The 12,845-nt window shown below is 41.2% G+C and overlaps 1 protein-coding gene across 1 annotated transcript in view; it reads right to left on the bottom strand.

Annotated features, from left to right (window-relative positions):
- The window catches only part of klf8 (Kruppel like factor 8), a 70,762-nt gene that overhangs the window by 10,846 nt on the left and 47,071 nt on the right, over positions 1–12,845 (bottom strand). Inside the window, exons 3-5 of the mRNA XM_088012436.1 lie at positions 8,234–8,482; positions 7,916–8,150; positions 2,098–2,209 (exon numbers count right to left, since the gene is read on the bottom strand). Coding sequence (XP_087868562.1) covers positions 2,098–2,209; positions 7,916–8,150; positions 8,234–8,482 — 596 coding nt within the window. The remainder of the gene's footprint in view (positions 1–2,097; positions 2,210–7,915; positions 8,151–8,233; positions 8,483–12,845) is intronic.

Consider the following 12,845-nt stretch of genomic DNA (forward strand, 5'->3'; position numbering starts at 1 on the left):
TGAAGGTTTTTCTTTGAATATTTATGGCAGATTTGTTTTCTTACAAGTTCTTTCTTTAGTTGAGCTCATCAGTTTGGCTTAGAGAATTCCCTTTGAGTTTTCCCCAAAAATGGAGATTTTTCTAGTTAAGAGTAAAGTCCTGAAAATATTTTTTTTGTTGTTGTTTTTCTAAAATACAAGCAGGCATCAGTTCTGGGAATATCAATAAAATAATGTTGTAGTGTCATCTCTGCCCAGCAGGTGGCGTCACACATACACTCTCTAACAGCTTCTCAAGACAACCTACTGTATTTTACCATGAACCTCTCTCTCTTCGTCATGTATTCAAATCATTCCGTTTTTTCCTTTCTGTCTTCCTCAAATGTTTTACTGTCTTTAGTTTCACTCTGATCTACTTTTCTCTTTTCTGCTGAAGTATCCATTTTAGAAAGCTTTTTTTGGGAGTGGAGAGGGAGGGGGGTTAATGAATGGTATAGAGGAACAAAAAAAAAATCACTGATCTCCAAGTCCATCTTACAAAGAGGTGTGACGGCAAACTGCATTACGTAACCCTTGTTTACACCCCGGTTCTGGGACAGCCCTGCCCAGCAACACACAGTCACACAAGCAATCCCTTTTTTTTCCTCTCACACAGACACACAAACGCACAACTGTCCAAATAATCTTCATTATAAATATAAAATACTCCACTAATGTGCAGAGTTTTTACAAGGCAGACTCTCCGTCATGCACACACATGTAGATTACAGAACTGAACAAACCATCAGCTTCCACACCCTGGAAATACAGTTAAGTAACAGCGCCGCGCCCATGCGGGTGTGGCAGAAACTCTGCTGATCTTCTAATGAACCCACTGGACACTAACACACACACACACACACACACAGAGAAGTGTTTCTGCAACATCTCAGACTTCTTTTTATGAAGCATGCAGACTGCACCTCCAGTCTCTCTGCACACTTTGTCTTCCTGTGTTGCAGCCTGGGCGTCTCCAGTGTGTTCAGCTGTACGATGGGTTATATAAGGTTATATAAGCATCCAGTCATGGCTTCACTGCAGTAATGTAATTAGTCAGGAGCCTGCAGGCGAAGGAGGTGACCCACGCAAAGACCGAATTTCTTATAAACCCTGCTGCACATTGCACTCTCTTTCTGACCCTGCTGACTTGTAGTATGGCTTCTAGAGTCAGCTGACGTCACATTAATGGCATATCAACAGCTTCAGCGACTTACAAAGAAATACTGCACCTTCCACAGTTAATCATGTTTTAATGGTTATCTTCCACGCTGATAATTGAAAAAAAAAAAAAACATTAGTTGGTCAAGGTGTGTAGAAAAACTTTTGACCATTTGTTGTTTATTTCAGCAGAGAGAATCAATCAAGTTTGTTAAAGAAGTTATCTTGAAAATCAAGACGAAAGCAAAAAATAAAACAGGCTTAAAGATCATTTTGAAATTGACTTGCAAAAAGACAGTATTGTGAAAACTTCCACTTCTCATTAACGTTGCGGAAAGGCATTGTGAATATGTTAAGTGCAAAGCTAACCAGCAGGGGGCGACTCCAGTGGCTGCAAACATATGCTAATTGATAGACCTGGACTTGTGTTTTTGATGTTTTTTGGTCTAAGTCCTAGTTAAACACAGCCGTCAAGTGGGATGATCTGACATTTTTCTCAGTATTTGATGATCAACAGAAGAGCTTATGGCAGGCCCACAGCATGACCCCTCCACCAACATGCTTGACAGAACGACATGTTTCTGCTGATGTGCTTTGTGTGAGTTTCTTCAAACAAGGAGCTGAACATTATGATCAGACATTTCTGCTACGGTCTGATGCAGCAGAAATGGAACTGGACACTGTTCCATAAGACTCATGTTTCACTTAAATGCAACTTTGCAAATCTTTTCAAACAACATAAAAAAACAGAGTTGTACCGTCTTCTATTAACGGTAATGAACTTTAACTTTTAACAGGATAAGTGGGAGTAGAAAGAGAGCTGTTGTTTTGATTGCTATGTCTGATGCTGGCTAACTGCATGGATGGATGGATGGAAGGATGGATGGACGGACGGACGGACGGACGGACGGATGCACTCACCCTGCGTCAATGCTCTGGGCGCTGAGGGAGGCCGATCCGGACTCTGTACCGCTCTCTGCATCGCTGTCACTCTGATACTCCACTGGAGACGTCGAACCCGGCTTGATCCGAACTGCAGGAAAGGAGAGGATGATGGAAAACATAAATCAGTTGTTTAAACGGATGAGAAGGTGGAGATGGTGGAAGATGGAAAAGCGGTGGGGATGGGTGGACAGCAGAGAATAGAACAGCAGGGGGTTAATTGGAGAATTACAATGTCAGGATTTAGGCAAGTTGGCAAGACAAAGGCTGTCTGAGTCTGAATGCGTATCGGAGGGTGTGGTCTGCTAAGCTGCAGCATTAATGGATCAATTAATACAAAACCTCATGCTGGAATCCCCTATTTGTATCTTTATCCCTATATTTATTATCATTTTACAGTTTATTTTCAAGTGCATTAGAGTTAAAGGAAGCTCTTCCTGAAGAATCCTCTTTACTCCCAGAAGCTAATTAGTAATTGAGTGAAAGATAAATCTCTGTGTTGGGTTTCCTGGAGCCTTGGCAAACTGCTAAACTCCTCACAGATGCCTGTTTATCGTGAAGTCAGGAGGCTGTTTGTTTTTCAGCTGTGATCTCCTGATAGTGCAGAGGCATGGCGAGACTTGTTCAGTTTCTCTGCGTTCACAGAGATGCAAATTATGTTAGAATCGGTTCTTCTGTGTGAAAATACTGGTCTCTCATTTCTTTGGTTTTAAAGTCTGGGGTGATTTTTAAGAAAATAAGAAAGGAACAAGGAGCTCCAGCTGGTGAAGAACCCACAGATCAGGGCTGCAAAGGTTTGTAGATCTGAGCCAGATCTATAAACTGACTTGCAGCTAGTCAGCTTGTTCCAGCTAAAGCTCTGTAAAACCACAGTGTGCTGATTGTTCAAAACCAAACAACATAAATGAACAAATTATTTCACATTTAAATCTGAAATTTAGCTTCCTAGCCAAACAAATGTACAGCTAGACCAGCCACAACCCATCATCACAATATGGGTGTCGTTGTCCTCTTTTCTTCCACACTTCCTTTTCTGTATGTTTCTCATTTTGAGAAAAAAAGCGAGAACACGAGGGGAGGATTTGGAACTGCTGTGTAAACAGTCTTCACCCACTTCAAAATAAGGGCATGAATATAAACATTTAACTAGTTGAAGAAATCTTAACAGTTGAAAAAACACAAATGTTGAACTTTATTCAGCTGAAAGTTCACAAACCGCCAAGTAAATCAGTGCATAAGAATATATCTGGGAAATCTAATTTAGGGGAAGCTAACTGTGCTAAACATTTTCAATATTAGCAAAAGGGCTAAACAAAGAAAAAGTGCTTGATAATTAGCCACTAAAAATATCCTTTTGTGGCTTATTGACCTGGAAACAAATCTCTGTGATTGTCTACTGGAAAACGTTCAAGTCAGCAACCTTCATCATGATTGCGTAGGCTATAATTACTGTTTTAAAAATGTGGTTGTTTGTGGTTTTTGCAGTATTAAAAATGTTTAGTTTCCAAGTTTCACTTTTGAACACTGACACTGAAAATAAATACTTTATGATATTTAATGTGTAAATATATATATATATATATATATATATATATATATATATATATATATATGATAATATTGCGCTTTACTGACACATTCTTGTTTGTGGGTCAGGCTTTTAGTATGAGAATCCATTCGAGGATCTACAAACACCCAATCATCAGAAACAGTTGGACACATTGTTTGCAGGTTTCTGTCCAATCGCAATCAGTTCAAATTAAATAAAACATCCAGTACTCATTTAGGTCCTATTTACTGCCCAGATTTGTCCTGAAATAATTATTTTTACAATTACGCAACACGGAGATAATCCTGTCTGGCGCCCATATGTAAATGTTGGCTGGTTTCTTATCCATCACACAGTACCTTCATGTAGTTGCCTTATATGACCATTTAGGAATGTGTTGTTGGTTTTTTACTTTTAAAGGACCTTGTCGTGCAGAATTACCTGATATATTTAACAGTTTTAAGAGCTGCATTGCTTTGCTTTGAGTTATTTGCTTTATTCAGTCTTAATACTTTTGAAAAGATCAAGCAGCAATACCAGGAGTAAAGAAAGTAAGCACTTTTTTTGCACAAGATTGTCATTTTATATATGGTAATACAGTGAATGGAGACAGAAGTGACCTCCCCCTCGTCTGCTATCTGCAGGAATGTGGAACCCAATAGTTCAAAGTCTACCCGGCTGAAGAGAGCAGTTAGGGGTGGGGAGGTCTGAGGGGTGATGCAAGGAATTTGGGTGGAGTATATGCATACATGGGGAGGGTGACCAAGAAAAGACTTGCTTTTTGTCTCTTGAGGCCATCAAGCCCCCCCCACCCCTCGCCCCAGTCCTCTGGTTGCTGCAGCTTTTCTTTTTCAAAGGCAGAGAAAGAAACGACCCATCTTGTCTCCTGTCCAGCCCCTTGAGCCGCTCCCCTCTCCTTCACATCCTTCCTGCCGGACCCTCCCAACTCATGGAATCGTGGCACCCGCTCTCTCTCTGCGCCTTTCCAGCCGGCTTTAAATCTCGATGCCTCCCACACACCACCGCGGCGCACGAAGCGTCATCTGCCTCCAGCTTGTTTGCTTTGCAGCCACACAAGGCTGAACAAAACGTCAAAAAGTTTTATCTGTGCGCTGCACATTTTACTTCCAGTGCTGCCAAAAAATGTGGACAGAAATCAAAATATGCAACACAAGGTCTTCAGAATCCACCTGGCCTGATGAACCACACTGACACTGGAAGAAAACAAAAAAGTGGGGACCTTTCAAAATTCTTAAAATCTACCTAAATTTAGTCAGTGACATGGAGAATCAGGGGAAATCATAAAAAATTTAACTTGCGTTTGTCCTTACAGCAAAACTGTATTTTTAAATAATGCTACAGGTATATGGAAAGGTGTTTTTGTAGAGAATTATCAGGTTTTCAAGCTGCCATATCTGATCTTATCTAGCACAAAGGGGATGGAGTCTTTATGTCATCTGATTAGTTGTAACAATAGATGTGAAAACAATATATACAATTTATAAAATTAAATAAAATGTTACCCCACGGATGTAAACGGGTGTTTATGCTGCCATCCATCCCTGGTAGCTGATATATCCTAGGTGCTACAGTGCTGGTTCTGTCATTTTTGTACAATGACTAACCTTTAGCGCTTTCAATTTGAACCAGAGCACATGGAAATGGAAGCCAAAGCAGAAATGACAATAGGAAATGAAGATGAGGAGAATCTTCATCTTCATGATGAATGGTTCAAATGGTTGAAGAGGAGAGAGTTGGCTGAAAAAGCTGGTGTTTGTGCAGCTGCTGTTTGGAAATGTCAGCCGGAAAAGAAAGTGTATGATTTAAAGAGCTCCAATTTCTAACTAACTGTTTACAGTTAGCATCGGGATGAAAACATTTTGTCAAATATATTAAAATGGTGTGTTACAAAGGCTTAAAGATGCCTTATTGTCACTTTAAGCACTGACTTATATTACAGTTTGTTTTAGTTTTGCTTTAGCTTCCACTAATGGTGTTAGTTCCTGTTACTGGTGTTAGCTTCTACTGATGGTGTTAGCCCTAGCTAATGTAGTAAACATTAGTTCAAGTCAATAACGTTCATTAATTTCAACAGATATCAGGTTTATAAAGGTCTATAGAGTTGAGTCTTCCAATATGCGCCCATATCATCGATACGGCATCCATTGTTCAGATGAAAACATGACAATCTCCATAGGCAAAAAACATAATAAAGTTGTATAGTTTGAGTAACTATGAGTTTTTAGAGATCACAAACAACTATTAGTTGTTAGTCTAATAGGAAAATGACAACATATTTAAGCCAACAAGTTCACATAGTTGTGGCTCTCATTAAAGACAATCCTGATTGTCTCTCCAAGGAGGATATTCTGAAGCAAACTCCTGTTCCAGCTCCTGGTGAGGAGCACAGTTTGGAAATCGAGTCAGAAAAAGAAGAGAAATATTCTCACAACGATAAAGCTCTTCACTCTGAAATGTTTCCAGTGATTTCGCTTAGAAAAGGAAGAATTTTTTTTAATCGTCAGAAGTATAATAATTGATTACTAAAAGAATCTATAGTTACAGCCCTATTTTTGTATGAATGGTTCTGTATTAACAATATGACCTTCCCATACAAACAGTAAAGCTTCAAATAGAAGCTCTACTTTTCTCACAAGTGAAAAACAGTTTTAACCACTTGAGAAATCCTGACCTGACATTTTTAAAAGTCGCTGCTGGGAACTGGGAGGAAGTAGGAGGGCTAGTTTGAGACATGGATGTAAAAAAATAAGAAGAAGGAAAAAAGATGATAAATCAGAACGCTGCAGCTCCTGGCATGAACTGAACGTCACAGGCTGCTGAGGACAAACAGTCCGAGAGCATCTTCAGGCCGGTCAGAACGCCTCAGAGTCTTGCGGATATTTTCCAGAGTTGCTGCCTCCGTCGTTTACATTCCTGAGTCGAGGCCATGTTGGTTTGAATTAAAAACCAAGGTGAAGCAAACAGGGACTTTACAAAGTTGGTCAAAGAGGTGAAGGCAGTTCTACGCCCAGAGTTTACTCAAGGATGGGCGACATTTCATTCAACCTCATCCTCACTCCAGGTTGATGTAATCAATGGCACATCAGCAGTGTGCACACCATGACATCATTACAGTCTGATTCCTTTGAAAGTGATTATATCTTGAATTTCAATCAACGACAGATTTGCACAAAAAAAAAAAAAAAAAGAAAACAACGTAATATCCAAGATGTTTTCCTAAAACTATCAGTCATCTGTAACCAACGAAGATCTTAACACCAGCTTTCAGGACAGGTAAAGGAGGGTGAAGAACTGTCTCTATATGCTTCATACAGCCAAAGAGGTATTTAGTCATTCATGCAACTTCCTCTGGAATCTCATTAAAACAACTTCAAAGCATTGGAAAGGTAACGGCACAACATTTTCAGCCCCTTGCTAGTAAGCATTACTCCATCTTTGCATCAGTAGTCCAGTGTTTTAGCATCCGAAGCCTGTCTACTACCAAGGGGTGCATTCACACCAGTCGTGTTAAGTCTGGTCTAACTGAACTCTCATTTGTTTGCCTAGAAAGTCTGGTTCGTTTGGGGAGGTGTGAATGAGCCATCAAACTCTGATGCGGACTAAAAACGCAAACTCTGGTCCACCGACAGACCTAGGTCTCAGTTCGGTTGAATTGAACTCTGGTGTGGTTAGAATGCATATGAGAATACCAAGCGCATCAGAGACCGTTCCAAAAGCAGGAAGTGGACCACAGCGCAGGGCATTCTGTAGAGCTAGTGGTACAAATGGCTGGGTGGCTTTGCCAAGGGCAAAAGAGAAATCCTACAACCTCTAAACTCTGACACCACTCCACTTTTGTTTATGTTTCATAAAGAAATGTCTTCTTCAAAGGTTTTGGTGTCGTTTCCTTCAATGGTTTTAGGTGTAGTGCCACCACAGGGGAGGGGGGAGAAACATGTTTTCAAAGGCTTTAGTTTGTTTGCAATTTTGGTCTGCAATCAAATCGAGTCAATCAGGTGTGAAAACATCTTAAGTGCAAACAGTGTTTTATCAACAGTTGTTAACAGTGTTTCATACAGTCTTATAAGAGTGAGATGAAGTCAAAGCATCCCAGCTATTGTTACAAACCAGGACACTGTAATGTATTTATCTTCATGGATTTGTGTGGTTTAACCCAACCTTAGGACCAAGGTTAATTAAAAGTTTAGGGTTCGGGAGGAGTCTCTAACAGCACAACAACCCGCTCACCTGATCCTTCTGAGCGCCCGTCGCTGCCTATCAGTGGAACTGTGATGGCTGCCGTTGCGACGCCGTCTGTGGGCATGGTGGTGTAAACTACAGGAAGCGACTGCACCACCACAGGGATGGTCTGCAGCTGGCCCACCTTGCTCGGCATGCTGACCGATGGGATTGTATGGATGACGTGGAGAATCTGCTGTCCTCCGGCTCCTTGTGTTGCTAGGATAGAACCTGGAGAGAGGACCTGGCAGGAGAACATGACGGAGTCAGAAACCGTGCTGTGTGTCTTATTATGAATAAACGGAGGAGGCAGGAGTTTGTGGTTACCATGGAGCCTATGGATTGTACCGTGGAAGGAACGGGCGTGGCTGAAAGGCCGGGCTGGGACGCGGCGCTGCTGGGCGCCGGGTTGACCGTGGAGCTCGTTGTGGAAGCAGAGCGGGGCTTGTTGAGCGACAGGTCGACGGGTTCGGTCTGGTCCTCAGCGGGACTCGAGTGAGGCGAAGATGGCTCCGCCTTGAACTCTGACTTCATTTTCAGGTCTGTGGGTTGGGAGCAGTCATCACCTACATCCGCCTGTCGGGGGGAAAAAAGGAGGGGAAGAGCTACGTCAGACTAAAACAACACGTTGTTTACACATTACACATATCGCATGACATACAGTATTAAATAATAGATTACATTACTAATGTGAGACATGACAAATCAATACAATAATGACAGAAGTTTTCAAACAATCTTTTGTAGCCTTTTTACCCCAAGAAAATGTGGAATTTCCCTTACTGTAAAAGGTTTGTCTGTCTTTGTTTTAAAACCAGAAATGCTGAGAAACTAAAGCCTAGTTCTTAAATTTCCCAAGTTTTATATGGTAGGCATATACAAAACTTAAGTTTGTTAATCAGTGTCAAGTTCTGTCTTGGTAAATAAAAAAAGGCCTTTTACCTTAGAAAGTAATCTTAACAGAAAGAAGCAAGTCAAGTTTCAAGGTGCTTTATGTGATAAAAATCTAACACATTGAAAGGTCTGAAGACAACAGCAGACTAGTTCCACTGGCAGATTATTTCACTTATAGCAAGACATTTCCCCCTGTTATAAGTGAAAAATCTACCAGGATAACTTGTACTTTTTATCAATATCCAATAATTATTTCGATGAAAAGTTTCTTGTTTTATATTATTTAATTGTACAGATATTTTCACTAGAGACTAGACAAAAGTACTTGGTAAGATTTTGTGTTTTTCCAGTGAAACAGAATGAGATTCAAAATAAAGGGAATTTTATTAAGGCAGACTATTTAAACTGGAAAATGGTGCAGAAATTATGCCATCAGACGAGCGATAAGCCTCCATAAACATGCATCATTTAATATTCAGTCTTTTTTTTTTTCCAAGCAATGGAAGCAGGAATGCCGGCGTTGGGGATCCAATAAGCCCGCGTTCTCCGAGCCTCCTTAGAGGAATGGAGCGTTGATTCTCCTCTCCAACCACCCAGGGCTCAGCTGCCATGCAGCCCCAAAGTACAGTGAACAATGGCTGCTGTGTGGAACGCTGGGAAGAGGGGGAGGTGGATGAGAAAGTGAGACGGACAGAGACAGAAGGCTGCATGGGTATGGAGAGAGACTGGTACAGGCTGAAGGAGAGAGACAGAGAGAGAGAGAGAGAGAGAAAGAGAGAGCAAGAGAGAGAGAGAGAGAGAAAGAGAGAGGGGAGAAGTGGAAGAGGGAACAGCAGTGAGCCTCCAGTCCAGGAATTGGCCTCCATCCAGTTGAACTGAGCATAGTTTGGCTCTGGGCGAGGAGGAGAGGGTGGAGGCTCCGCTACACCCTTTTATCAGGTCACGCATTCAGCTGGAAGCTGGGTTTGTAAAGGTGAACGGATTAACAAACACGTAAACATCAGCTATCCACCTGGATGTCTATGAAAATAACTGCAGTCTAATAAGGAAACTATTTGTTCTGCATGTTTGGATGAATTTGTTACAGATTAACTTCTTTTAAAGGGATGAATGTGTCTTCTCTTCCAGCTCCAAAACTACATTTGTGAATGGAGATTTAAAAGTGCTAATGACCCGCTCTTTGTGTCGGATATATTATCTGTTTCCTCTGCGGATGAACTGAGCAGGAGAGAACAAAAGGGAACAGAGAAGAGGAAAAAAAGAGGAGCTCACAAGGCAAGAGGAAAAGAAAAGTAGAAGTAAAAGAGGAAAGGAAAGGAAAGGAAAGGAAAGGAAAGGAAAGGAAAGGAAAAGAGTGGCAGACAGGTATATATGAAGTGAGTTCCAAATCTAAAATTGTTCAAAACTTGGCAAAGGTCTCCTGAACAGAAAAGAGAAAAAGAAGAAAATAAGAAAAGGATGATCATAAGCCAAAAAGAAAAGGAAAGCCATAACGCGATTATAGTGAGACGGTCAAAAGGAAGGAAGAACGGAAACAAAATCCTGAAAAGAAAATCAAGTGTGAAAGAAGTGAGCAAGGCAGGGAAGAGAGAACGAAACAAGAGAAAGAAAGACAGAAAGGAAGGAAGACGGAGTGGGTGGGAAAGGCCCTGCCGTTTCCATGGAAACTGAGAGCCATCAGCTGACTCCATGTTTTCCGCTCGTTCCACCCACCACCAACTCCCTTCCCTTTCCCTCCCAGTCCGTTCACCTTTCCATCCTTCATCCCTCCATCTCACCCCCCTCTCTTCACTCTCTCTTTCAGGACCACACCTCTGACACCTTTCTCTCCCACACCTCCGCCTCTCCCTCCTCAGCATCCCTTACTCTTTACACCAACCACACCCTCAGTGCCTCACCCTCTCATCCCCACGGCGGCTTTTCTTTCTACCCACTTGCTCACGTACTTTTTTTTCCCGTTTTTCCCCTCTCCTCACGGCTGCTCAGACGATTCTGAACAGAAATCCACAAACAAAGACTCCAAAAGGATCCGTTTCTAACAAAGAGTAGAACATCTTTTCTGGACTCGAGATGACATAAATATTAGAAAAAGAAAAAAAAATTGTAGCTTTTAAACGGGTTAGTTCACGGGGATCATATGTGGAGATATTACAGTAACTGAATTTGTGCAATTCAAATAAATTGCATCACCTTGAGAAAATATTTAAACAACTTAAACTTTTTCACATTTTGTTATTCAGTTCAGTTCAAAAATCCTTTTTTTATCCTAAGATGGAAAGAAAATATTATGACTAACATCATCCAAGTATCTTCAAAGAATTCCTGCTTTGGGCGGGAAGAATGTCCTGTAGTAGTCAGTCTTGCAACAATTCTGTAGAAGCCTCTGACTGAAGACTGTTTCTATGACAATATAGTTTGATTTCCAGAGACAATATTCCACAGTAAGCATGATGCTGCTCCCTCCTGTGTTTTTGCTGGCAGAAGCTGGAGCACATTACTGACAGAGGCTCTTCTTTTATTTTGCATTTCAATATTTGCCTAAATCCCATAATTGCTGCGTGTTCTTATCTCAGCGCATCTATAAGCCATTAGGTCTGTCGCAATAAGCAATAAATCAATTATTCGCATGATAAATTTCTACCAAAAACTGCATAACAAAAGTCTTCATTCTGGCCCTTTGGACAATTTTGTGTACAGCAACTTCATAATTCATTTTATTTATTGTTTTGTTTATTTATTTTGGATATTTAAAATGTCTTCTAGTTCCAGTGTTAAATGTTCATTAGAATTTAAAGTTTATTGGTCTTTAAGAATGTGTTCTAGCATAACTGTCCCATCACCATTACATCACTTGTCATAAATAAATGGAATTCCACCAGACAGCCTTTGGGCTTTTAACTGCAATTAAATAAACAAATTTAACTTTTGCTAAGAACTTTCCAAAGTCAAAGAGACTCACATCAAACTGTCTTTGTTTAAGCCACAATGAACTTCCCACATTGGGATGCTCTGAGCTGAAACCCTTGACGGAGCGTGATGTGTCGCTCCTCTTCATCCGCCTGCATTCCCCAGTTCAACAGCTCCGCCGTAAAATGGGTCACCCGGTCCTCATCTTGCAATTAATTCATGTGATCCCCAACTCTGTCTGATGCGGCCGGCAGCTGTGACTGTGGCGGTGGAGGAACGCACTCGCTCGGCGTCCGCAGGACTTTAATCATCTTGTACTTGGGACCGCACGTTTGGTACCGGTAATGAGTGATTTACGGGCAGGCAATAAAGCTCAGCAGTCAGTTGGCCCACAGAGGACGGCTGACACATGTAAGACGTATAACTGTGTTTAATGCATGTGAACAAGGCTGAGGTATTCAGAGCTGGCAGTGGCTTTAAATGATGTTTTAACCGTGTGGTGTGTGCGTGTGTGTGTGTGTGTGTGTTTGGTTTTTGTGATGTGACTTTAAGCATTTAACAGAGAGAAACTCTGTCAGGTTAGAAGAGGTCAACTAACAGATGGCGAACAGTTTGTGTAGCTTACTGGTATATACATGGGATTTTTAAGTGTCATTTTAAGGTAACAAATGAATACATGATTATATAATTTTGAAGCATTTGGGTAAATGGAATTAATTAATGAACCATCTGACCACAGAATGATTCCCACAAACCAGATAAAGGCAGCTTGATTATTTATACGACTAAACTTCAGATGCTGCTGCTGTTGTGCTCTTTGTTAGACGGCATGGAATCAAGATGATGGTCCAGCAGAGACACGTTCATAAATACATCCATCCATCCAAACAGGTCGGGTCAAGCGTCCATCCATCCATCAATCAATTTATCCATCTGTCCATCCGGCTGTCTCCCACTTTTCTGAAATTGTGTCTAGCAGGTAAACAAAGCCGTCCTCCTCAACAGTGAGATTCCAACAACCTACTGTCCCAGTCAGACAGGGCAGAAAAACCTCCAAACTGAGGCATTTAGGAAGAATCCTTAAGAGATTCCTCCTTAGCGCCTCCATTTGAAGGTGCACTGGTTTTTCTGGTGCTTT

The sequence above is a fragment of the Poecilia mexicana genome, unplaced genomic scaffold (genome assembly GCF_051168715.1).
Source record: "Poecilia mexicana isolate PSO_F unplaced genomic scaffold, ASM5116871v1 scaffold_14, whole genome shotgun sequence".
NCBI lineage: Eukaryota > Metazoa > Chordata > Actinopteri > Cyprinodontiformes > Poeciliidae > Poecilia > Poecilia mexicana.